The sequence below is a fragment of the Kogia breviceps genome, chromosome 20 (genome assembly GCF_026419965.1).
Source record: "Kogia breviceps isolate mKogBre1 chromosome 20, mKogBre1 haplotype 1, whole genome shotgun sequence".
In the NCBI taxonomy this organism is placed as follows: Eukaryota; Metazoa; Chordata; class Mammalia; order Artiodactyla; family Physeteridae; genus Kogia; species Kogia breviceps.
Genome location: NC_081329.1, coordinates 30,112,377 through 30,138,407, shown reverse-complemented (window position 1 = coordinate 30,138,407; position 26,031 = coordinate 30,112,377). Strand labels below are relative to the sequence as shown.

Sequence of the window (26,031 nt, the reverse complement as noted above, 5' to 3'; positions counted from 1 at the left end):
AGGAAAGGAGAAAATGATCTCTGACACTGCTTCTTAAACTCAACCACTGTTACAATTGTAGTGATTACCTTTTGGTCTTTTATATGCCTTTTAACATTGCCACAATCACAGGTACAGAAATTTTATGTCCTGCTTTTTTCCCTCTAAATAACCTTAATGTTGATTGATCATTATATTGTGTATGACGTGGTACATGAGCCTATTTTATTCAGTTCAATTAGCATATATGGGCACCATTCCCGATTGCCTAGAACCACTCAAAGGAACTACACAGATGTGGTGCTTGGACTATATAATAATAGAACACTACCGTTTTGAGGCTTTTAGTGACATTTTTACTTCACATATGTATTGATTTTGTAATGTCACATCTTCATCCCAGGAGGAAGCCTATGCAAGAGTTATTTCATTTGTTTAATAGCTTCTTTCTTCACTTATTCAACAACTTGATTAGGGCTTACCCCATGCCAGGCGCTAGTCTGTGTGCTGGAGACACAGCAAAGTCCTTGCGTCCCGTGAGGGGCCGGACAGGAGTGAGTGAGTGAATGAATGAATGAATGAGGTGGTCAGTAGAAAAGACAAAAGGTCAGGTGAGAGGAGGGATAATGGCATGGGGGGTGCTCTTCGACAGGGTCAGGGAGGGCTGCTCTGGTGACATCTGGGCAGAGAGGGACTTGGAGCATGTGATGAGCTGTGCAGCCATCAGACAGGCTGTTTCTGGCAGAGGGGCCAGAAGGTACAAAGGCCCTGAGGTGAGCGAGCCAGTGAGGGGAGGGGGTGGGCAGGAGCTGAGGTCAGTGAGCCCGGGCGGGGTTGCGGGGGAGGCCCGAGGAGGTCGGGTGGGGAGCCCGAGGAGATCTGGTGGGGGAGGCCCGAGGAGATCTGGTGGGGGACCCCCGAGGAGATCTGGTGGGGGACCCCCGAGGAGATCCGGTGGGGAGCCCCAAGGAGATCTGGTGGGGAGCCCCGAGGAGATCTGGTGGGGGAGGCCCGAGGAGATCTGTTGGGGGACCCCTGAGGAGATCTGGTGGGGAGCCCCAAGGAGATCTGGCAGGGGGAGGCCCAAGGAGACCTGGTGGGGAGCCCTGAGGAGATCTGGTGAGGAGGCGCGAGGAGATCTGGTGGGGAGCCCTGAGGAGATCTGGTGGGGGAGCCTGAGGAGATCTGGTGGGGGAGCCCCGAGGAGATCTGGTGGGGAGCCCTGAGGAGATCTGGTGGGGAGCCCCGAGGAGATCTGGTGGGGAGCCCTGAGGAGATCTGGTGGGGGAGCCTGAGGAGATCTGGTGGGGAGCCCTGAGGAGATCTGCAGGGGGAGCCCTGAGGAGATCTGCGGGGGGAGCCCCGAGGAGATCTGGTGGGGAGGCCTGAGGAGATCTGGGGGGAGCCCTGAGAAGACCTGGTGGGGAGTCCCGAGATCTGGTGGGGGACCCCCGAGGAGATCTGGTGGGGGGGCCCAAGGAGATCTGCTGGGGGAGCCCCACGGAGATCTGGGAGGGCCTGTCAGGCCTCTGGCTGTTCCCTGAGCGAGGTGGGAAGCAGGGCGTAGTGACCTGATCTGCTTCTTGCTCTGACAGGGTGGCTTCGCTCCAGCTTCCCTGTCCCCCGGGAGCCCCTTCAGTTCCCACCCTGTTACCTTTTGAAAGAGTCACTTGGTGTCTGACCCGGGCCTGCTGAGCTCAGGGTGTGCGAATGGTCAGGTAGACAGTTGCCACACCCCACAGTGTCACAGAGCCACATCGGGTCATCCTGCTGCAAGAAATTGGGCACGGTCCACCTATTTGAAAAACTCGGTAACTCTGAATTTCTCGTTTCCTTGTCTTTTGCTCATCCGAGGCAATTTCTTCTTTCTAAAATAAAGACCACATATGTTTTTCAAATTGCATAAAAATGTATCCTATTAAGACTTCCTATCAGTCTGTGTTCATAAAGCAGCTTCACCCTGTGACGTTCTAGAATCAGCTTTTCTGGGGGTGGGCTGGGCAGTTCGCCTGATTATAATGTTCCTTGCGTTGCTTTATGGTCAGATCTGCCACATGCCAGCGTGAGACCCTATCAGCAGTTTCCAAACATTTCTTTCTGAAAGAACAAACTGTTGTCACCGGTTGTTCAAGGTAATTGTTCTCTTTTGTCTTCTTCCTGTTACAGGGGGAGACCTCACAGCTTCCCCAGACTGGGAAGGAAAATATGGAATGTGTTTTACCGCTGACTGAACACAACCCAATGAACTGTCCTGACACTAGTTTGAAAACCAGCAGCTAGCAGTTTGTGCAGCTCCGGCATCATCCGGCACTTTCCAGAGCAGACTCATTGTTTACGAGAACTCGCGGCCTGACAACGATTGAACCTCAAGCTCGGCGGCTTTCAAATACTTCTGCAAAAGAAAAGTACTCGGCGCCCTCTTTCCAAAATGGCCACAGATGAGTATCTCTGGATGGTCATCTTGGGTTTTTTCATAGCTTTTATCTTGGCGTTTTCCGTGGGTGCCAATGACGTCGCCAATTCGTTTGGTACCGCCGTGGGCTCGGGCGTGGTGACCTTGAGGCAGGCCTGCATCCTGGCTTCGATCTTTGAAACCACCGGCTCGGTGTTACTGGGGGCCAAAGTCGGAGAGACCATCCGCAAAGGCATCATTGACGTGAACCTGTACAATCACACTGTGCAGACGCTCATGGCCGGGGAGGTCAGCGCCATGGTCGGTCAGTAGCCTCGCCTTTCCACCCGCGGGAATGTGTCCACTGACCCATTTCTCATTTGTCATAGCCATAAATGAGATTTTTGTTTTAACTTTTCAAAAACTGGTTTGATGGTTCTTTTTTTTTTTTTTAATTGGAGTCCAGTTGATTTACAATGTTGTGTTAGTTTCAGGTATAGAGCAGAGTGATTCAGCCATGTATATATGGATGTATACTTTTGCAGATTTCTCATTTACTACATCTTGTGTTCTCTGTGTTTGAATTCAGTTACGCTTTTGGTCAGTGTTCAAATATCAAGCAGCCATTTCTTTCCTTGAATGTATGGCAGACTTGCTTGTTCAAATAGATTTTGGCTAAGTCAGTGCTTTTCATAAAGTCCAGAAAAAGATACCTGTAGCATAGCTCTTTGTCATTTTAAAGCTGCTTGAAAGTTATTGAAGAAAGGACACGTCTAAGTGAATGTGTTTGAGAGGTTTACTTAGGTTTATTTATAAACCTTGAAGGTTCATTTCTGTTTTTTCATCGATTTTTCATCAGTTAGGAAGGAATGTTTTAAAAACTCGGTTGCCCGAAGCAGCATTTATTAGCTTAACTTCTGTATTCTCCGTTGAAGTTTTAGAGCAGTTACCAACTGACTCTTAAGTGACTGCATTTTCAAGAAATTCCGGTCTTCTCGGTCATTTGTCTTCCTTTTGTTAGTGTTTGTTTGCATTTTCTGATTCCACCCCCGGGAGCTCCATCTGGTACGCCCGTTTTGTTTTCCACCGGAAGATCACTTGTACGTCACCTGTTTGCCGCAGGACCTTTTATTGGTGGTGTCGGGCGTGTGGTTCCTCCCCTGCCCGAGGCGACTCCACACTGGCAGCACCGTGGGCGCTGCCCTCGCTGAGCTGGAAGATTCGGGCAGCAGGGCCTTGGGTGCAGCCCACAAGCTCCTCCTCTGCTTGCCTCTAGGTCGAGCTGATGCATAGCAGTGTGTCCACACGGGTAGTGGGGGAGCGGGGGGAGAGGGGAGTCCTGCCACCTTCTGCTTTCAACAGGGCACATGCTTTTGTGGGGAGAGCCCTGCGCCGGGAGGCCGGATGCTGGTGGACCAAGAACACGGCTGCATCCCGCGGGTCCCCAGGGCTTTACCACCACCAGCACTTCTTAAGCCCCCAGAACGTGCAGGTCATTTGCCAGGTTTAAGACGGCCCATCGTCTTTGCGTTACAGCGGGTTAGTTTGAGAAGTAGAGTAGTTGAGGCCTTTGATTGGAGGACGCATGTCCTCAGTAAGGAATCACATGCCACTAAAACACAGTAAGCTGGCCGTATGTGCTGAGGAGTCCCTCTCGGCCAGCGGCACGTGTTGTTTGAAAGATGTAAGGCTCGTGATTACTTTAATTCATCATTATTTTTAAGAATCAAAGATCATTTACTACGACAGCTACTGTAAGGATTGAGTTTTCACCTTCACTGAACATGTACTTCTCATCACAGTCCTATATGATTGACGTTTCCCTGACAGTTTGACAGTTTGGCAAACTCACCCTCAATAGTCATGATCAATATCTAAGACGTAATCATATCAAGCAGAAATTAAGACTTTGCCAGTCGGTATGATGCGGACAAGATATATTGAAAGTAGAGGAGACATAAAGAAAAGCACTGATGAAGTTCAATCTTTTTTTAAAAAAATTTTTTAATTGGAGTGTAGTTGATTTACAATGTCGTGTTAGCTTCAGGTGTACAGTAAAGTGAGTCAGTTATACGTATACATATATCGGCTCTTTTTATAGATTCTTTTCCCATATAGGTCATTGCAGAGTATTGGGTAGAGTTCCCTGTGCTCGACAGTGATGAAGTTCAATCTTAACAGAGGTTCCTCCTTGCATTGCATGAGCCCTTTGGGGAGTGGTGGTGCTTATTGAGGAGGGTCTGTTTGTGAGGCTGCCCCAGGGCCCCGGGTGGGCTGAGCTCCACATCACCACTGACTTGCCGTGTAGACAGCATTAAGTTGTCCAGTTTTGCGGGGTTTCCCACCCCTGGCCTTGGTCTCTACACGCAAAGAATGAAGGATACTTACCTCCACTAGAATTTAGGTCAACCAAAGCCTTTGGGGGTTTTGCTTGAATAACTTGATTTTGTTTGCTTTGGTGTCTTTTTTTTTTTTTTTTGGTGTGTGGTTAGAAGAATCTCAAAGCCTATTTTGTTGGGAATTGGTGAGCGTTACCTAGACTTTTAAAATTGGGTTCCTTACACATGGGAACTGGGGAATTTTAAGATGGTGGTACAATCATGATTGGCCCAAACCAAGACGATTCTGTTCAGATGCCTGAGTTCTCCCAATCTTCCCCTTTTAAAGTCAACATCCCTTTCTTTGTCCCTTTTCTCCCCCTGTCTCTTTATTTTTTTTTTTCTTTTCTCTTTTCTCTTTATAGTCTTCACCCCAAGCCCCTGGGTCTCTGTGCTTGCTGGTAAAGTTGTCGTAGTGTTAAATTGATTGGGTAGAAAAATTGTTCATGTCAGCCACACTTCCTGAACAAGGCATCTCCGGGAACTCTAGCTCAGCCCTAAAGCAACAGTCGATCCACTTAGTATGAAACCGCCAGTGGTTCCGAAAATCCACTGAGAATTCAGAACGCGCCATCTTTTCGTGGAAATACCCACGACAGCACGACCGAGCCATCTCCTGGAGCCACCCTAGGAAGCGCTGAGTCTTCTTTGCCTCCTCTCTGCCGTTCTTTCATCCTCCAGGAGACTGTGGCCTCAGACACCCATCTTAACCTCCGCTTTCCCCAGGTTTTGTCTGGCAGCCTCCTCCTGTGCTTAATCGCCTCCTTCACTGCAGGACATCATTATCTTAGGTTAAACTCTCTCTTTTTCCCACTGTTTTTCTTAAAGCTAATGGAATCCCATTCACCTCCAGGAATTCCCAAGGTCAAGGAGGGCCAGCCTTGCAAGGCCCCGTCCTCCCCTCTGTCCCCTCCTCCCCAGCGCCCACCCCCACTTCCTCCCTCTCTCCGGCATCCTGGCCCCCTACCTTTCCTTACAAACCCTCCTGTTATAAAGTCAGCAAGAGAGAGGAGAGTGGCTTTCAGGATTGAAGACCTCATGGTCTGAATTCAAGTGGGTGAGTTTATCCCATTCTCTTAACATCACTAGGGTATTTTACTTTTTGTAAGAATATTTGCTTTTTAAGTTCTGGTTCTGTGGTGTGAAACGCGCTCCAAAGTCTGGCTTTATTTTTAAAACAACTAGTCCCTGAGGAGCCGAAGGCTTAGGTGTCCGGGCTTGCAGGGCTGCCCGCGGGAGAGCCTGGTTGCTACCGTCAAGCCTGTCACCGGTTTGGCAGCCCGAGGCTGGCCCTCCTCCTCCCAGCACACGTTTCAGGGGGTAGGTTCGGGGTCACGGCCCGCCGCGGCCCAAAGGTCAGCCTGCCTGGCGCTCCCAGAGCAGCTGTCAGCCTTGCTCCGCAAACGGGGACCTGCACGACCTCTCACGAGCCTCCGTAACGCACATGTTTTTGGCGAAAATGCCAGGGGTCTTTTTAAAAGTGCTGCTACCGAGCAGCCAGATTTCCAGAGCTAACGCTTGGGATTAATGCCGTGCCCTGCTTATCAGCCAGGCCCTTTGTCCCCTGCAGCCCCGTGTGAGCTTTTCAACAGCTGTTTCAGAAAGTGACCTCTCCCCAGCCGATGCTTTTAATACTCCCTGCAAAACTTGATCTGCTTATGAAAATATCTGAAGTGAACTCTAGCCTGGAAGAACGCGAAGCCTAGAAAAGGGTGGCGAAATTGAGGTGAAAGGACACAAAGCCCAAACCCAGGGATCCTCTTAATTCCTGAGAATTAGAAGGCCTGGAGGGAGCAGGCCAAAGAAGGCCCAGCCGCCCGGGCAGGGGCTGAGGGTAGATGCCCAGCGTGGGGTTAGATATCATAGTTACTTGTCACAGGAGAGGCAAAGCTGCGAAAAGTAACGTGGGATTACACACACTCTCTCTCTCTCTCTGTTTTTATTGAAGTATATCCGACGTGACATTATAGTGGCTTCAGGTGTACAGCATCGTGATTTGATGTCTGTACTTTATACTCTCTCTTGTTCCGACTAATATATACATAGGCAGTATCTGGCCTCCTCGTGATGTGACCGAGAGGCGTAACTACAGCAGAATCTTTTCCAATACGCAGCCTTTCCTGTTTCTCCATGTTCACTAGTCCTCAGTCAGAAGACTGAGACTTGGTCCTGGCCACACTTCACATCACAACTCACCTGTCACCAGCGCCCCGGCTTCACCATGACAGAGGCAACTCGGAACTGACATCACGAGGCTTTTCTTTAAATACTTCCAAATACTTTCCTTTGAATAAGTCAGCATTACCCCTTCAGTGTGGAAGAATGTTCCTTTGGCTGGAGTTATTGGAGTGGTTTCTCTCAGGGCTTTGTAAAGCAACAATCCAGAGACAATTAACCCCAGGGAGGCCTTGGGAAGGAGAAGGGTAACTTGGGTTTCTTCCTTCTATGGCTGTATACCTGACTTTTTTTCTGTCTTCGTTTTTTTATCTTCAACCCGCAGGCTCGGCCATCTGGCAGCTCATTGCCTCTTTCCTGAGGCTCCCGATCTCGGGGACTCACTGTATTGTTGGGGCCACCATTGGATTCTCCCTTGTCGCAATTGGTACAAAAGGCGTGCAGTGGATGGAGCTGGTCAAGATTGGTAATTGCCATTTTCTTTCATTTATAGGCAGGAAAGCTTCCCTTTTCTAGAGGAAATGTTATTACAAGTCACCGTCCTACTTTTTCCTTTAAATGTTAGCATTTAGAAGACCTCTATGGATAGGTGTACGACCGTTTTCCCTTAAAATGTCTGTTAGCAGAGATTGTGAACTGTTATGCAGTTTTTTGCTCCAGATGCTCTTTTCAAATGCTACATTGTCATCCAGCTTTGAAAATCAGTGTCTCTTGTTCACAGGGCGTGAAGAAATTTATCTGGTTGAACTCAGTGTGTAGGCAGAGAAAAACTGGGCGCTGGTCCGGGAGTCAGAGTTCCTGGTGATGGGGAAGCGAGGAAGTGGGCCTGGTGCTACTTACCCCCCAGTGCATCCAGGAGACCCCCAGTCTACCTGGTGCTCCTTCCGGGTTGTGGGCTGCCCAGTGGGGGCTGCTAGCAGAGTCTCAACAACCTGCTTCCTGGGTCTGACTTCTTCAGTAAGGGGGAAGTCCCTTCAGCCCCATAAGTACCAACACGCCCATTGTGAAAAACACTCTCTCCCGCCCATCTCCATCCTTTTACGAATCATAGTGGCCTTAGGAGCCCTAGGATAAGCGGATCTCTGAACTGCAAGCAGGACACAGATTGCCAGGGAACTCTGCTGACCCCAGGAAACTCACCCGACATCCCAGGAAACTCACCCGACATCCCAGGAAACTCACCCGAGGTCCCAGGCTTCTAAAACAGGGGTGCTTTGATTCTGGCTGCACTTTCGAATTACCTGGGAGAGCAATTTAAAGATATCGGTGCCCAGACCCCATTCCAGACCTTTAACATCAGGATTCTGTGGGTGGACCCAGAACGTAACTCGTTTTTGAAAACTCTGCAGATGTTTCCAGAGTGCAGCCAGAGGCTGCGGGGTGACAGTCCCAGGCTGGCCTTGGAAATTGAAAGGGAAGGTGGTCCCCTTTTCAGCGGCCCTTGCAGGTGGCACAGGGACGGGGCTGCGCGAAGGGCGGGCAGAAGGGACTCAGTGGGAGTCAAAGGAGCCGTCGTCGGAGGCCGGAGCCGGGAGGCCGCGTGTGTGCGAGGACGGTGCCCCCTGTGCGGAGGTCCGCCTGCCAAGGCAGTGGGTTTGTTGGGTTCCGACCTAAGGCGAACGATTCCAGGAATGTTTACTAATGGATGCGCTATGTGTCGCTTATCACTGTGTTATATAAATAGGACCTGGGTTATGTAGGATTTTAACAATTCATTCGATTTTCTTTTACTTATTCAGTTGCTTCTTGGTTTATATCTCCGCTGTTGTCTGGTTTCATGTCTGGCGTGCTGTTTGTACTGATCAGAATGTTCATCTTAAAAAAGGTAAGTGAGGCTGTTGTTTTTTAAAGTAAGTTTCAGACCTAATTTTGGTTCTACTCAATAGAAGTTAATAGTGAGAGGGGTCAGAGGAATAATCGTGAAGGCACAGCCCCCTGAAGCCGGAGTTGGACATTATTCTAAAGTAGGCGCAGGCTTCCCTGGTGGCGCAGTGGTTGAGAGTCCGCCCGCCGATGCAGGGGACGCGGGTTCGTGCCCCGGTCCGGGAAGATCCCACGTGCCGCGGAGCGGCTGGGCCCGTGAGCCGTGGCCGCTGAGCCTGCGCGTCCGGAGCCTGTGCTCCGCAACGGGAGAGGCCACAGCAGTGAGAGGCCCGCGTACCACAAAAAAATAAAATTAAATTAAAAAAATAATAAAGTAGGCGGGAGGAGGTGGGTCGGGCACCCAGGGGCTCCCCCAGAACCAGCACCGGACATGAGGTATCGTGCCATACGACTTAGTTCATCGGTCAGCATCCTTGGGCACCTGTGCTCACACCTCAAAAAAGGAGAGATAATTGTTTTGTGAACAGTAAACACAATAGAGAAAGGTAGTGTTACGATTTTGAAATTAACTAGCACTAAAAACAGCTGGAGAATTTCTTTACCCAAATGTAAGGTGTTTTCTGTTTTTTAACGGAGAAAGGAAGCTTCAAACACTGGTTTTCTTCCTATCCTTGAGGGTAGGATTAAAAAGAAGGAAATAACACCTACGGGGGGCGGGGTGTGGGTACACTTTTCTCGAAAATAAAATGAGATGAAAATGGAAGCTTACTGAGATCAGTATTCTCGGCAGGAAACAAAAAACACCTCGGTTACATTTTGATTTGCCTGTCAAGGGGTTGTTGCGGCATTTCATAAGCCCTGCTGCTTGCCTTTGGCTGCTCAGGACACGCAAGCACGTCGGGACACGCCTGCCTTCAGCTGTCTCGTTGCTTGAAGACGCAGCTCTTCTTCTAGGCGGGCTCGGTCTCTTGGATGCCCAAACTTACCAGCCCTTCTCCGGGGTCCAGCTGTCCTAGGACCCAGTGACATCTTGGATGGTACCACCCACTCTTGCCCCCCCATGCACCCCCGTCATAGGTGCTCCTGCCCCAGCCTCCGCTTGGGCACCTCCCTCTGTATCCCCGCACGCTCAGTGCCTTCTTATCATTGCACTCGCGTCGTCGTGCAGCGATTTATCTCCTGCTTGGCCCCCTGTTCGCTATTTGACCGTAGTGAGATCTGTGAGGGTAGAAACAGTGACTGTCTCTTCGCATGCGCAGACGGCACCCAGTGCTGCTTAGCCCTTCAGAGACGCCGGCCGAATATCTGTTGAGAGGGATGGCTGCTTGGATGGGAGGCAGGTGATGGGGTGCAGGGAAGGAAGGAAAGGACGGAGGGAGGGAGGGATCGAGACAGGAGGAGGAACGGAGACGGGTCTCCATGAGACAGCTGCCATTTGCGTTTTAAGAATAGGTTATTTGGGCTTCCCTGGTGGCGCAGTGGTTGAGAGTCCGGCTGCCGATGCAGGGGACACGGGTTCGTGCCCCGGTCCGGGAAGATCCCACGTGCCGCGGAGCGGCTGGGCCCGTGAGCCGTGGCCACTGAGCCTGCGCGTCCGGAGCCTGTGCTCCGCAACGGGAGAGGCCGCGACAGTGAGAGGCCTGCGTACCGCAAAAAAAAAAAAAAAAAAAAAAAAGAATAGGTTATTTGAGAAAACATAGGTGATTCAGTTACAAGACGCAAACTGAAGACTTTACGCCTTCAGAAGTTATGGGTTGGGAGTCTTTCTGTAGCAGCCGTCGTCCCCCAGAAAACAGCATTTTGGAAGCGGAGGCAGTAGGCATGTGAGCATCTCAGCGTTTCGTTTTCAGTTCAGCCTGGGTTCCTGTCCCAGGTCCACGGCAGGTCAGGAGGTGATGTGCGGCATCCCAGGCTCCTGCCCAGCCCTTTGTACCTGCTGCTCACCTGCCCTGCCTGTGGCTGTGGCTGGATTCCCATGCGGCTGAATCACCTTCCACCCCCGCTCCTCCTTCCCTGACATCTCACTTGCATTCACCTCAGGCCTCCCGACAAGTGCTAATGGCCGCTTGAGACATTCCAGGCGGGTTCCTGATGAGTTTCCCTTCTGCAAACGTACTTGATTTGCACACGTTTGCATTTGACAGTAGGAACCTGTGAGATAGTCTGTACTTATCCTGACTTCTGTAGCTCACGTCAAGGCTTAGACCTAATTTTCCTTTTATCATGGGTGGGTCATAGACTCATTCCAATGTACAAGAGGGTCTTACATGGTCATCAGAAATTAGCCCGTGTTTGAATTATTTAAGCAACACCTACGTGCCACTTCTGTGTCGAGGAGTTCCCGGTTCATATTTTTGCCTCAGAATCCTCTGTAGATGTAAACCCTCAAACTCTATATTTTTTCCTCTGTAAACTCTACATTTCGAATAGTCTCCCAGATGTGACTTTGCCTAAAACACGTGCAGTACTGTTCTCGTTGAAATATTAGATTTCAGAAGTGTTGTACCAGAAGCCTAAGGTTGTACAAAAATGTTTTCTTAGACAAAGAACCCACAGTTCTTTTCACTTTTTCATAGTTGAAGGTGAAATGCTCCACCTCGTGAAAGGATTCTGAAAGTCGTAGCACGTGGTCCTGTATTTCCTTGCTTTATATATTTCGACACAGCAAACCCGGATGGTGTCACGGAGTACCATGAAATCTAGTAGTAACGCCGTGGTGTCAAAGTCATTTGACTTTCTCAGGGCATCCTCAGAGGGTCAGGCCTCAAAATATTTGTTGAAAGTGGATTTGGGGGGCAATGTGAATGTAGCTAGAATAGTGAGCACGCCGGGTCAGGGCTTTAGTCCCCGAAGCTGGCCTCACCAACAGCCCTTCTCTGTCCCCGCATCTGTCACCACATCATGTGATCCCAGCGCGTCAACACGTCTGCTGGTCACCATCGTGGGCCCTTTGCCACAGCACTCGTGTAGGAGGAGGGTCAGCCCAGGCTGGCCCCGGGTCTGGAGGTGCACACAGCCCGCGGCAGGAACAGGGCTTTCCCGGAACGATGACTTGTGTCATTTTGCCTGTGCTGCCTGCAGATGCCCCTGGAGTCCTGACCTAACCCCCTAATCTCCTTACCCCGCAGGAGGACCCCGTTCCCAACGGCCTCCGGGCGCTTCCCGTGTTCTATGCTGCTACCATCGCGATCAATGTGTTTTCCATCATGTACACAGGAGCCCCAGGTAAGAGCCCTCGGAAGGTCACGGCCAGCAGGTGGTGTCAGAGTCCAGCGGCGGTGGTGGATCTGTGGGCCAACAGTCAGAAGCTCTACTCAGGATCACCACGGAGCAGTGAAAAGAGCAGGAGATGCCTTTGCTTGTTTTAAATACTCAAGAGAGGTGTGAAGTACATAGGCAACAAACTTCAGGTTTAAAAAAGAAAATCGAAATCCGCCTTCTGCCTCAGATTCCTGGTGCTGAGTCGCAGAACGTGACAGGACAGCCTGAGCCTCCCTGAGCTGGGGGCGCCCCGGGAGGCAGCGGGGAGCTCGCGTAAGCGGTAGGTCACCACCTCGGGAAGGTCCGGGGCGGGGCTGTCACGTGGTCTACAGCACAGACATCTAACCCCGCCCCCGGAACTCGTCAGACCCCCGAGTCCAGGGACTGGAGCCCTGCCGTTCTGGTTCTGCGTTTCAGATACCGGAACCAGTGACGACTTTCTTTTTCAGAATTGCTCCTTTTCTTCCCATTCCGATGTCTTTTGTTCCTTCTTTTCAAGGGTTTGGGGTTTGGGGCGGAGCAGGGTTAAAAGTTCCTTTGTTTTACGTTTTCAGTGGGTAAAGAAGAACTTACGTACAGTACTGTCATTTGCATAACGTTCCCGGCCGAGGAGGTCATTAACATTCTCACTCACCATTTCCATGCGTATCTTGGTAGAGAGGGTCCCCCGTTCCCCTTTGTGAGATGTGCCTCTTACAGCTAGATCCTGAGCGCGTCCATTGTTGTGGGATGTCCAGAGTCAGCAGAGATGTTTGTGTGTGTCGTTTTCCTTCTTGTTAATGTCCTTTAAGGATTAAGATTCAGTTACGGGCCATATCTGATAAAAACCTGCCTCTCTCTGTTCAAAAGATAAAGTTTCTGCTAAATGGTGTGTCGTATTACAGTTGAAAGCACCCTCTTCCCAAACGGGGGAAATCCTTATGAATTTCTCCGACCGGGTTTTCTCAAGGCAGTTTTTCTCGGATTGTATAGCCGTACCTAATTCTGTGTTTGTGTACTTCACTCTTTCTGAATGATTCTGAACGCTGTGTAACCTTCTACTTTGGCATCTTCTCAGCGCTCAAAGCACGGCTCTTACAGCTTGAATGCTTGTGGTCCGGGCTTTCAGACTTTGGGTGAAGGGAGGGGGCGTGAAGCACCTCAGCGGCTCTAAGTTATCTGAAAAGCACAAGGCTGAACGTCATGGTGAGCTGGAGGGAGATGAAACCCTAGCCTCAGATGACAGTGGCCTGACGGCCCTTCGGGCTTAATCATTCACGGCGTATGAAGTGTGTTTGTCACAGACTGTTTTCATGATCCATAGCAAAAAACACAGAGGCAGAGAAAAAGCAGTTGCATACCATGAAGTTGAAGTTCACCCCCCTCCACCAAGTCTGTGAATCTCACGAAGCTTCCACATGGTGCTGGGCGGGTCCCGGAGCGCCAGGTGGGAAGCCAGCTGTAGCAGAGAGATGTCTTGTCCACCTGAGCCCTTGTTCTTAGTTCTGTGCAGGCTCTCAGAATCCAGGGTAACAGAACAAAAAGCCTGGCAGCCGTCAGTAGCCAGACACCTCCCGGGCTAGTGATTTAAGAGATTAAACAAATGAAGGCTGTTGTGCCTTTGTCAGACCGAGTCCTGGAAGTGGAAATTGGTGTAAATGACGACCATTTAGTTCTATTTCTGCATTTTTTTTTCTCTAGCCTCTACTCGCTCCCTGGTTCTCGGTCTGAATGTCAGAAGACCACAACTGTATGATTTTTATTAGAATTTGACTTTTCCCATACTTACCTAATTTTTCCATCACTTTTTCTTTTTCTCATCTTTTGCTGCAGTTTTATTGCAAATTTGCTAGAAGAATCAGATTACTAGGAGACTAAATTCTAGAGAAAATGAAACTAGATAACGGACGAGGCAACTAAGGATAATATAAATACTTCCTAGAGAAGTTGTGAAAAATTATTAATAAATAAATGCTTTCATTGAGCTGAGTTTTACATGAGTTAATCCTTTGCGTCCTCTGGGAAAAAGGGAAATGGGTAAATTGGTAATATTGCTAACGCCCCCTGACAGGTGGGCCGCGGGCACAGTGAGGCCGACTGAGTACCCAAGGTCATATCACTAGTCAAGTGCAGAAGTCGACTTTAAGTGGGCAGCCTGGTCCCAAGCCCCAGTTATATGACATTCTTCTGACACGCGATGGAGCAGGGGTGAGACACGCAGTATCTAGTGCCTGGTACCTAATGTCACTGTTAACGATGATCAGAATACAGTCAGTCAGAAAAGGACTTTGCTAATGTCTTGGCTCCTGGCGAGTGTTTTTGGGATATTCCATAGGTGAGTCTAGATCCTATTTTTATTTAAACTTGTCTAAGGTTAAAACTAGACGTTCATTCCACCCTATGGTCATCTGTAGCTGTGGCGTCATAGCCGGGGACAGGGTTGGCCTGGGAGGAATCACTTCCCCAGTGGCTCGGTCCTGTGCCCCTTTCAGAATTTGCCTGCCTTTCTGCCTGTTGGAATTTATTCTTCCCAGTCCTTTTCTTCCTGAGAACACTTCTATTCAACACACAGGCCCAGGAGATAAAAGAATGAAAAGTTTGCTAACAGAAAAGAGTGGCAGCGTTCGCCTTACCCCGTTTCAACTTTCAGAGATTCTGATAAGTAGCATTTTTCTAGATGGACGTGAATTCAGTGGGGGACCCATGGGCTGTTGAGTGACAGGGTTCTGGTTTGACTTCCTCTGTTCCTCCTCTCTAAGTTATTTTGAAGTTGCTTATATCTTGGGCCTAGTTTGATTTGTTTTACTTTGCGTTTTGACATGACTTTTCTCAAAAGTCATCCTTCAGAAACTGAGTTGCACTTTTTAGAAACTTGTCTTTGCATTTTTGTCGTTTAAAAAATAATTTGCAAGCAGCAAAAATAACTTGAGGAAAATAAAGTACTCACTTGGGTTGGGTTAGACAGAAGCCTGAAGTTTTGTTTTGTTTTGTTTTTGCGGTACGCGGGCCTCTCACTGTTGTGGCTTCTCCCGTTGCGGAGCACAGGCTCCGGACGCGCAGGCTCAGCGGCCATGGCTCACGGGCCCAGCCGCTCCGCGGCACGTGGGATCTTCCCGGACCGGGGCACGACCCCGTGTCCCCTGCATCGGCAGGCGGACTCTCAACCACTGCGCCACCAGGGAAGCCCCTGAAGTTTATCTTTAAGGAAAGCCTTCAGCTATACAGGACCTGGCTCTTGTTCCGCATTTAAAGAACAAACGCTGAGGTTCATGGCACACGGCTTTGAGGCGTCAGAGCGGATCAGCTAACGAAGCTTTTCTAAGTCAAAGTGTGGTCCCTAGACCATCAGCATCACACGGACACTTGTCACAAATGCAGATTCTCAGGCTCAGCCCTAGACCCGATGAACCAGCAGTGCAGCCCAGCAGTCTGTGTTTACCAGGGAGACCCTGGGTGATCGGATGCGTGTGCATTTAGAGGACCCCTGCCCTAACCACCTCTTTATCATAACCTTTTACCGTAATCGCTGCTGTCTTATCACGGTTCTCATGCAAGGGGTGCTCTTCAAAAGCTCTAGCTAACAACCTTTGTTCACTCCTTACCAGCAGATGAATTCTCAGATTTAACCAGGCCTGGTTTCTGGCTTCCCCAGAGTGGTCTGCACCTGAGATGGGGCTGCCTCCCCCTCCTCCTCTATCTTCTCTTCCTCTCCCTCCCCCTCCCCCTTCTCCTCCCCCTCCCCCATCTTCTCCATCTCCTCCTCCTCCAGTGGCAGCTCTTCTGGTCCAGCCCCCCCAAGGGAACCAGAGCATCAGCCACCCCTCAGGTCCCCGCTGACTCGGGAGAAGGAGCTTTGTTCCCAGAGGACCTCTGTGTTCCGTGTTAGCTGTAGAGAATGTTCCGGGCTGTAGAGAAGCTGGGCGTTGGAGCTGCAGTGATTCCCAGCCCAGGGCCCTGGGTGGGGAAGGCCTGGGCTGAGAAGAGTCTCCAGTATCACTGAGACCTTGATTCAGAACAGAGTGATTTAAAGTCACTTCCTTCTCAGAATTATTATAAATGAACCCTTGGTTTGAGAAAGCTGGTACCATATGCATTAAAAAAATCCCAACTATAGGACAAATTAAGAAATAGCATTTTTGAATTTCAAAACAATATTTCATTTTCTTAAAGTTGCCCCAGGATTCCTTTCACATAGGGAGCTCCTCTAATGCTTGAGCGTGTTGATCTAAGACAAAACAAAAACTAGAAACTTCATTTATCAGGGAAGGGAGGAGTAGTAAAAAGTGATTCTACAAATGAGGCAGACGTGTGTCTGTGTGTGCGTGTTACTGTGGAAAGATGTCCATAATATATTGTTATGTGAGAAATGAAGGCACAGAAGAATATATACAGTGTGATTTACATCTATTAAATTTAAGGAAAAAAAAAACTCACAAACATTCTGCACCATATGTTTATGTCTAGAAAATGCCTGAAAAGATACACACCAAATAGTTAACAGTGTTACTCTGGGAAGTGGGTTCAAGAAGGACGGACAACGAGGTATTTTCACATTTGTACGTGATACAGTTTTTGGTTTTGTTTTTTTTTTTTTTTTGCGGTACGCGGGCCTCTCACTGTTGCAGCCTCTCCCGTTGCGGAGCACAGGCTCCGGACGCACAGGCTCAGCGGCCATGGCTCACGGGCCCAGCCGCTCCGCGGCACGTGGGATCTTCCCGGACCGGGGCACGAACCCGCGTCCCCTGCATCGGCAGGCGGACTCTCAACCACTGTGCCACCAGGGAAGCCCCGTGATACAGTTTTATACAGCTGATATTTTTATTTTGTTAATTTTTATTTTATGTTGAAGTATTGCTGATTTACAATGCTATGCTAGTTTCAGGTGTACAGCAAAGTGATTCAGTTATACGTATACATATCTATTCTTTTTCAGATTCTTTTGCCATATATGTTATTACAGAGTATTGAATAGAGTTCCCTGTGCTGTAGAGTAGGTCCTTGATGATTATCTATGGCTGATATTTTTATAACCGTATATTATTTATAAAATTAAACCCGAGAGAGAGAGAAGAGAGGGTGCAGGAGAGGCTGATGAGTAGTATAAGGGAACTAATATGGACTAAAAAGCCTTACTGGTTTTATAGAAGCTTAATTTATTTTATTAGATTCTAACAATGATTCTTATATATGAAAAACAAGAGATGTAGCAAAGTAATAATGACTCCAGAAGACTGTGTTTCTAAAGTTCTGTGCTTTTCCCCATGTCACTTGGATATCCTGATCTTCGGGGGATTTGGGAGAGAGTTGCAAGGATGCTTGTGGTTAGAGCTAAATCACTATTCGTCATATCTTTGCTGTTCAGAAAATGAAAGAGCTTGAGATGAAAGGCCATTTAGGGGCTGGAGCGAGGCCTGGGCTTGCGAGCACCCAGTGTGGGCTCCTGGCAGCCGCTCTTGGCCGCGGGCACCGGAGCAATTCAAGCCGTGTCCTACTTTGCCTTCCGCGGGGTGACGGCGCCGGGCCTCAGTGCCCCCTGGAGCGTTGTTACCGGAAAACAATTTGAGATCCTCGCAGAGGATCAGCACCTCCTCAAAAATTTTGTTGTGAAAAGGTCAACCTTGAATTTTCAGGAGAAAAAAAGTTTTCCCCTGGAGGTACGTTGATTCAAAGGCTTTTCCGTGCTGGATTTTTGCATTTAATTGTTTTTTTATCCGTGAAAGTTGATTTTATGTATTTAGTACAGTTTAGAGCTGCGTCCCCTGTCAGTCTGCATTTCTTATATGCAGGCTTTAAGAGTAAATCCTGGTGCGCTTTTTTTTTCCCAAGCGTACAGTAGTTCAGGTGTCAGTTTTATGTATATATGTAAATATGTATATTTACATATATACGTATGTATATTTACATATATGTAAATATGTATATTTGTGTGTGGGGGGTATATATATATATACACACACACACACAAACACACACACACAACCACATATTCTTTTTCAGGTTCTTTTACTGTAAGATTTAACCTTATAGGTTATTTCAAAATACTGAGTATATAGTTCCCTGTGCTATACAGTAGATCCTTATTTATATATTGTTGTGTGTATGTGTTAATCCCCAAACTCCAAATTTATCCCACCACTTTCCCCTTTGTAACCATAAGTTTGTTTTCTGTGCCTGTGAGTCTGTTTCTGTTTTGTATGTACGTTGATCCTGTGCACTTCTGATGCTCTGTTAATTTACTAAATTGTTATAATAATTTGGTAAGACCCAAATCCTGTCCCCGTCTGTTCCTCTCTCCTCTCTTACTCACCATTGATGACTGCCCCCGCTTCCCTGGCTCTTTTGCTGTGCTTCGCACCCTGCGTTTTCCCCTCTGTCTCCCACCCCTTCCACCCTCAGTGATGTGTGGAGCCCCTGACCTCCCGTCCGGTTCTTGTGACTCAGAGGGTGGCTTCGGGCCTTCCCGGCCACCTCCCAGGCCAAACCGATGGCGAAGGAGGTTGTGATGGTAAAGGTTCAAGGGTCAGGCGACTTGTGGCTTATTGTCTAAGAGAAGCATCGGAAGTCGTGTAGCCGGCCTCAGTTCCTCCCTTTCGGATGTGGGTCCTGACACCCTCCAGAACTCACGTGACCTCCGCGGAGAGCGTGGAGACGGGCCTGGAAGGCACACGTAGAGCGGCCCCGCCCTGCCGTGTTGTGAGCTCTGCTCGGCAGGGAAGGAAGCAAACGGGGCCTGGGAGCAAAAGTATTCACTCGTTTAAATATTCCTACATCCAGCTCCCAAACTGCACCCCCTCCCCGGAGTACCCAGAGCTCGCCTGTCTTAGATCAAGTTAACGCAGTGAAGCCAAAAGTAGCCCAAGTAACAATTTTATCATCAACGGAACCAGGAGCCACCAAGGAAACCGTGAAACCTCTTCAAAAGCCAAGTAGTTTTGGGCTTCCCTGGTGGCGCAGTGGTTGAGAATCCGCCTGCCGATGCAGGAGACACGGGTTCGTGCCCTGGTCCGGGAAGTTCCCACATGCCGCGGAGCAACTAAGCCCGTGAGCCATGGCCGCTGCGCCTGCGCGTCCGGAGCCTGTGCTCCGCAACGGGAGAGGCCACAACAATGAGAGGCCCGCGTACCGCAAAAAAAAAAAAAAAAAAAAAAAAAGCCAAGTAGTTTTAAGCTGTAGTGGGTGTTGATGTTCGTTCATCAGTTTGATGTCGGTAATTAACAGTTACCACTCAGTTAGCAAGAAACGGCTTTGGAGTGGCCTTTTACCGCATGTATCAGACACTGTCACGAAGACGTGAAGCAGAAGCAGGAAGCCGTGGCCGTGAGCGCGGCCAGTGAGGCCAGCCCGAGTGGTCTACAAGCGGCTCCAAGCCTCAGATCCGAGGCCACAGCCGGGGCCGGAGAAGCGCTGCCAGGTGCCTCAGAACAGCTCTGCACGGGGCCATATGCTTTCTGGTGTAACCTGGCGTGTGAGGGTGGAGTGTGGCCTGACCGCTGAGTGTCTGCTGCCACCGGTGACCCCTCCCCTGTACTAAGGCTGGGTGATCTTGGTTTTCTGGTTTTTATATTTATATATGTTAATCCTGACTCCCCATTTAGCGTATTAACTACCTGTTCTCCCTCTTACCGTTACCAAAAGGTCTAATGATACCTTTAACTGTAAGTTGGTTCGTATGTATAGAGTGGCTAACAGTGTAACTAACAAAGCCTGTATCCTTAGAGATTTGTTTAAGGCAGAGTTTTAAATAGTTCACACCTTTCAAACTTTGAAAAAAAGTTTAACAGGGCTTCCCTGGTGGCGCAGTGGTTGAGAGTCCGCCTGCCAATGCAGGGGACACGGGTTCGTGCCCCGGTCCGGGAGGATCCCACGTGCCGCGGAGCGGCTGGGCCCGTGAGCCATGGCCGCTGAGCCTGCGCGTCCGGAGCCTGTGCTCCGCAACGGGAAAGGCCACAGCAGTGAGAGGCCCGCGTACCGCAAAAAAAAAAAAAAAAAAAAAAAAAAAAGTTTAACAATTTACAAAAGTGTGTGCCCATTATACATTTTCAAAGAGTACAAAAGTATATGTAGTGAGAAGGGAGAGCCCCCTCCAATTTCTCATCTCTCCACAGGAGTAACCACTGATCCTTTCCAGAACTTTTTCTGTCTATTCACACATATGGTAGGAGTGTATGTGTGGGGTTTTTTTCTCTTCTAAACATAAATTGGGTCATGCTACACACACCATGATCCAGCTGGCCTTTCTTACTTAACTAGATTGCGGGCCTCTTTCCTTATGAGGACATTTAGATTGACCTCGTTTTTATGCTCTGCACCACACTGACTTCACGGTTCCATGGAATGATGCGTGTATCGGTCGTCTTTCAAATTCTTCCCATGACAAATAACGCTGTAGTGAGTGCTCCTGTGCCTGTACCTCTGTGCCTGTGCAAGGGCACACCTGTGAGCGTGTGTGAGTCACGCCTGTGCGGCCGGGAGAGCTGGGCTCTGGGGCCCACAGGGCTAGGAAGCCTGATGCTTCTCCACCCTGCATACTTTCACTGGCTGATGGGATGGCCTCTTCGTGTGCTGGACTGGATAGTAATGAAAAGGTTTTCTATATTGTAATTCCATGAGTTGACACTTCAAAGAAGAGTCTGCATCCTTTTAAAAAACTTTTCTGTGGTTGAGAGTCCACCTGCCGATGCAGCGGACGCGGGTTCGTGCCCCGGTCCGGGAAGATCCCACGTGCCGCGGAGCGGCTGGGCCCGTGAGCCGTGGCCGCTGGGCCTGCGCGTCCGGAGCCTGTGCTCCGCAACGGGAGAGGCCACGGCAGTGAGAGGCCCGCGTACCGCAAAAAAACAAAAAACAATTTTCTATCTAAGTTTTTATTTTATTTTATTTCATTTTTAACAGAAGAAAGGGTTGATTTATGCATATGGGGGCCTTCACAGAAAAGACATGAACACACAAAGAAGCAGTTAGACTTTGGGACTTATATACCATTTTGACAAAGGGTGATAAATTATGGAAAGTGACTAGGAAATACAGGGAGGAAACAGAATAGAACGGTTATTTTCGCAAGGTCTGTGCAGACTTATCTTGGTATTAGTGCCTTGTTTCCAGTGGTCACTTTGCTCTTCCTGGAACAAGGCAGGCATGTTTCTCACAAGAAATTTACGCCCTGCTTTCAGGCACTTATGAAGGGGGCAGCAGACTCTTCCTGTGTCTGCTGTTTCTCCATTTAAGCTGATGTTAAAAAAGGTTTGTGTGTGTGGTCCGAGCGTCATGTCCATTTAAAGCCGGGCTGCTGGCTATTGAGAAAGGAAAGAGGCAGCTGCCAGCCTTGCCGTGCCCGCTGCAGCCCTGGGCTTGGCACTGCCCGGGGGCGGGGGCACTAGGAGGGAAGACGGACCCTCTGTTACCCGTTTGTCCCCTCAGGAATTTAGATATTGAGATAATACTGTAAATGGGTTTATTCCCAACTTAATAAGCCATTTGTGCCAAGCTGGTCGATTTTTAGTAATTAGGTTACTTACTGATTTAACCACATGTTCGCAAAGCTGTGTGTCTTAAACACACAGCTTTTTGTACCCCTGAAAGCCTATCACATCTTTTTTGGTTGAGAGTTTTACTAAACACGGAATCCAGGTGATTTGTTTCAGGTTTGGGGAATGGCGGGTATGTGGATGTGATGCCAGCGTTTGAGAAGTGTCCCCTTTATCCCCAGTGCTGGGCCTGGTCCTTCCCACGTGGGCGATCGTGCTCTCCTCCTTCGGGGTCGCGCTGCTGTGTGCCCTCTTCGTGTGGCTCTTCGTGTGTCCGTGGATGCGGAGAAAGATAGCAGGTAAGGGCTTTGCTGTTCTTCTGATCGGCGAGAGGGCTCCGACTGCCGGGCCCTCGCTGTCATCCACCGTGATCCTGGCTCACAGAGGGAACACACGCCGAGCTCAGGCCCGTCCTTGGCTCGTGGCTCCTGACGGCTTCCTGGCTCAGACTTTTCCTTGGTAACTCGGGACCCGGGTGAGAGTGAGGTCCTAGTTGCCATGGCTAATGGAAGGTAACCGCCCGATGAGAAATATTAGATTATACAGATCAACAGCACAGTCAGATAGCGCTTCCCTCCCTCAAGAATGGCTAAAGGTAGAAAGACTAGGTTACAAGTGTCATAACTGGAATTCTCATATATCTATGGTGAAATAAAAACTGGTACAGCCGTGGGGGAAGTTAGTTGAGCCGTTTCCTGTAAGGTTAAGCAAACATTTACCATGTGGACCATTAATTCCACTCTTAGGTATTTATCCAAGAGAAATGAAAAGACTTGTACACACATTGGTCAGTCATACTAGCCAAAAAATGGAAACAACCCACATGCTCATTAACAAGTGAAGGGATAAACAACTTATGGTCTGTTCGCACAAGAGAAGACGGATTAGCAATGACGAGAACTACCAGGAGAAGCCAGACACAAAGGAGCACATACTGCATCGTCCCAGGGAACAGTAGTGCACAACGGGAAACCTCTGGTTGCTGGAGACCGATTGCAAAGGGGCACAGGGACAGGAGGGCACTTTAGGGACAGGAGGGGACTTTGTAGGGACAGACGGGAGCTTTGCACGGACAGGAGGGAGCTTTGTAGGGACAGGAGGGAACTTTAGGGACAGGAGGCACTTCGCAGGACTCTGTTAATTGGGGAGTAGTTACAGGCTGTAGTCATTTGTCACAGGTCATCTACCTGTACATTTAGAATGTATAAATTTCACCGTATGGAAATTATACCTCAGTGAAAGCAATAAAAAAAAAAAAAGAAGATGACGACTGTGGCTTAGAAAATGGCAGGAGGTATTTTCCTGTCAGTAGCAACATGATTGAATTCCAAGTCTGCAGGCCACACACAGCCCTTTACAGGGCTCTCGAAAGAAAAGAAGTATTTACTTTTGGCCTCAGAGTGTACCTTACGATCGCACATTCATACGGATATATCTGAATTTGAGAAACCCATATTTCAAAGAAGAACAAAACAAATGAGGAGACATACCATGCTCACAAACGCAAAGACTCAATACCGGAAAAATGTCAGTTCGTCTCAAATCAATCTATACATTTAACACAATTTAAATAAAAATCCCCGCAGGATATTTTGTAGATTTAGACAAGTCATTTAAAAAATTTATATGGAAAGGGAAAGGAACTAGAATAGCCAAAGCAATTTTGGAAAAGAGTAAAGTTGAAAGACCTGTACTGCTTGGCCTTAAGAGTTAACTGTAAAGCTACAGGGAAGTGTGGAATTGGTGAAGAGAGACACCTAGATTAACAGAACAGAGTCGAGTCCAGAAACAGAGCCACAAATATATATGGCCAAATGATGTCTGACAAAATACAAAGTCAGTTCAATGGAGGAAGAATGGTCCTTACAATAAATGGTATTGGAATAGTTGGATATTGAATGTCAAAAAGAGAACCTTGACCTAAGCCTTACACCTTGTCAAAATTAACTCAAGATGCATCATAGAATAAAAATGTAAAATAGAAAACTGTAAAACTTTTAGGACAAAAAAGGGAAAACTTTTGAGACCTTTGGCAAAGCAAAGAGTTTTTAGATATGATACCAAAAACAGTTCATAAAAGAAGTTGGTAAATCGTACTTCGTCAAAGTTAGAAACTATTGCTCTGAGAAACACCATTAAGAGAATTTTAAAAGACAAGTTACAGACTGGGAGAAAGTGTTTGCAGACTTGTGTTCAGCATATATAAAGAAATCTCAGAAGACAGCCTGGTTAAAAATGAGGAAAAATTTGAACAGACACTTCACCAAAGAAGATATATGAATGGCAGATAAGTTCATGAAAAGCTGCTCAACATCAAAAATGTAGATTAAAATCACGAGATACCACCACACACCTATTTTAATGGCTTTTTTTTTTTTTTTTATAAAAAAAAGGACAGTGCGAAGTGCTGATGAGACTGAGGAACGGCTGGAATGCTCGTGTACTCCTGGTGGGAATGCAAAAGGGTGCAGCCTCTCGGGAAAGCAGCTTGGTGGTTTCTTATAAGGTTAAATATACACTTATCCACTCCTAGGTATTTACCCTAGAGAAATGCAAATTTAAATTCACACAAAAGCCTGGATATGAATGTTTATGGCAGCTTTATTTGCCGTCACCAAAAACTAGAAACAGCTTGGATTATCCACAGAACGAATAAACAAGCACGTATTTCTGTAAATACATACATCCGTGTATTAGAACACTAGTTGGCAGTGAAGAAGAGTGAGCTACTGAAACCTGCAACAATTTGGATGAACCTCAGACGCGTTAATCGTGCCAGGTCAGAGAAGCCAGCCTCAAAAGCTCATGTCTTATGGTTCCATCTATATGACATGTGGAAAAGACAAAACTGTAGGGACAGAGAGCAGATCAGTGGTTGTCAGGCTAGGGATGGAGAGAGGGGCTGACCGCCAGGGAGGCTTTAGTGGCTGATGGAACCCTTCCCTACCCTGTCTGTGGATTGTCTGTAGGAATCTAGACATTTGTTAGACTCAAGATTCTACACACACAGACAGAGCCAATTTACTGCATGTAAATTTAAAAACTAATAATAAAAAAACTACATTAGGGGCTTCCCTGGTGGCGCAGTGGTTGGGAATCCGCCTGCCGATGCAGGGGTCACGGGTTCGTGCCCCGGTCCGGGAAGATCCCACATGCCGCGGAGCGGCTGGGCCCGTGAGCCGTGGCCGCTGAGCCTGCGCGTCCGGAGCCTGTGCTCCGCAACGGGAGAGGCCACGGCAGTGAGAGGCCCGCGTACCACAAAAAAAAAAAAAAAAAAAAACTACATTAATACATACAACTTGAAACTAAGTAGTAAAGCCACACTGATGACAGATTGATTACCAGCTGCTGCTTCGTCTCCTGTGTAGCAGTTCCCACTCTAGGCTGAGAACGAGCCCCCCTTAAACATCCTGCTTGGCTGACTTAACCCCATGGGAAGTGATAAACTATACTTAAATGCTCTGATGTCTAAAGGCTTTTTCTAATAGCTGAACCTTAATGTGAAATGGACCATAAACTCTTTTCTTCCACATTTAGGCTATAATGTTACAGCAGGAAACGGACAACACTACCCATATACTGGCTTCCCAGGAGATTTTTTGGTCAATGCCATATATTTTGACATTTCAGTGTATATGTATATTTTTCTATTAATTTAGGTACAGACTGTGGTTAAGGGCGTGGACAGAGAGTAAACCGACTGCATTTTGCTACCTATGTGACCTTCGGCAAATGACTTACTCTCTCTGGGCCTCAGTTTGCTGTTTATAAATGAGAGAAAATAATAATACCTGTTTCATGTGTTAACAGGTTTTTTTAGGAATTCCCTGGCGGTCCAGTGGTTCGGACTCCGCGCTTCCTCTGCAGAGGGGCACGGGTTCGATCCCTGGTCGGCGAACTGAGATACCACAAGCCACACAGTGTGGCAAAAAAAAAAAAAAAAAGGGTGTTTTTAAAAAATTGTTATTATAATCTTTACAAATATTATCCTTTCTCATCTAGATTGTAAGCAACTTGAGGTCAGAGATCTGTATGCACACTTTTTTGTTCCTTGCAGTACATAAATTTAGTTTTTAAAAAATCTATCTTGTATCTGACTTATCTAGGTAAGTATAGAAATAGAGGTGAGGCTGAGTGTGTTCTGCAGAGGAACTGAGAATGTCTTCATTTCAGCTGGGTAGGTAAGAGCTTAGACATCCGCTCAGTTGAGGAAGCAAGGTCATAAATCACCAGCACCACACACCAGATTTGATTAAAAAGAATGCTCTCCAGCTTCAAACTGCTTTTTTAAAATCCCTGGTTTCTTTTGAAAGTAAAGGATTTTTAAAAGTAAGTAGAATCTCTCTGTTCCTTTTGAGAAAAATGATTTACTTGTTTCCTAAGATTCGGTGACCTAAAGAAATCTGAGAGCATTCATTTATTGAACAGAAGAAAACCAAGCAGACTATAACAGTATCTTTGAAGAAAAAAGGATAAACATTTCAGGGATTCTGAGGTTAGTTTAAGAAAACACAAGGCCAGT

At 48.0% G+C, this 26,031-nt stretch overlaps 1 protein-coding gene across 11 annotated transcripts in view; it reads left to right on the top strand.

Moving 5' to 3' along the window:
• The window catches only part of SLC20A2 (solute carrier family 20 member 2), a 108,055-nt gene that overhangs the window by 56,347 nt on the left and 25,677 nt on the right, over window positions 1–26,031 (top strand). For 10 of the 11 annotated variants that reach the window (XM_067022534.1, XM_067022539.1, XM_067022541.1 and 7 more), the window contains 5 exons: window positions 2,146–2,696; window positions 7,250–7,390; window positions 8,664–8,749; window positions 11,877–11,973; window positions 21,692–21,808. In XM_067022534.1, the coding sequence (XP_066878635.1) occupies window positions 2,408–2,696; window positions 7,250–7,390; window positions 8,664–8,749; window positions 11,877–11,973; window positions 21,692–21,808 (730 nt within the window). In that variant the 5' untranslated portion in view covers window positions 2,146–2,407. Of the gene's footprint in view, window positions 1–2,145; window positions 2,697–5,582; window positions 5,807–7,249; window positions 7,391–8,663; window positions 8,750–11,876; window positions 11,974–21,691; window positions 21,809–26,031 lie in introns of those variants that run through there. The other variant, XM_067022542.1, reaches the window with a different exon arrangement.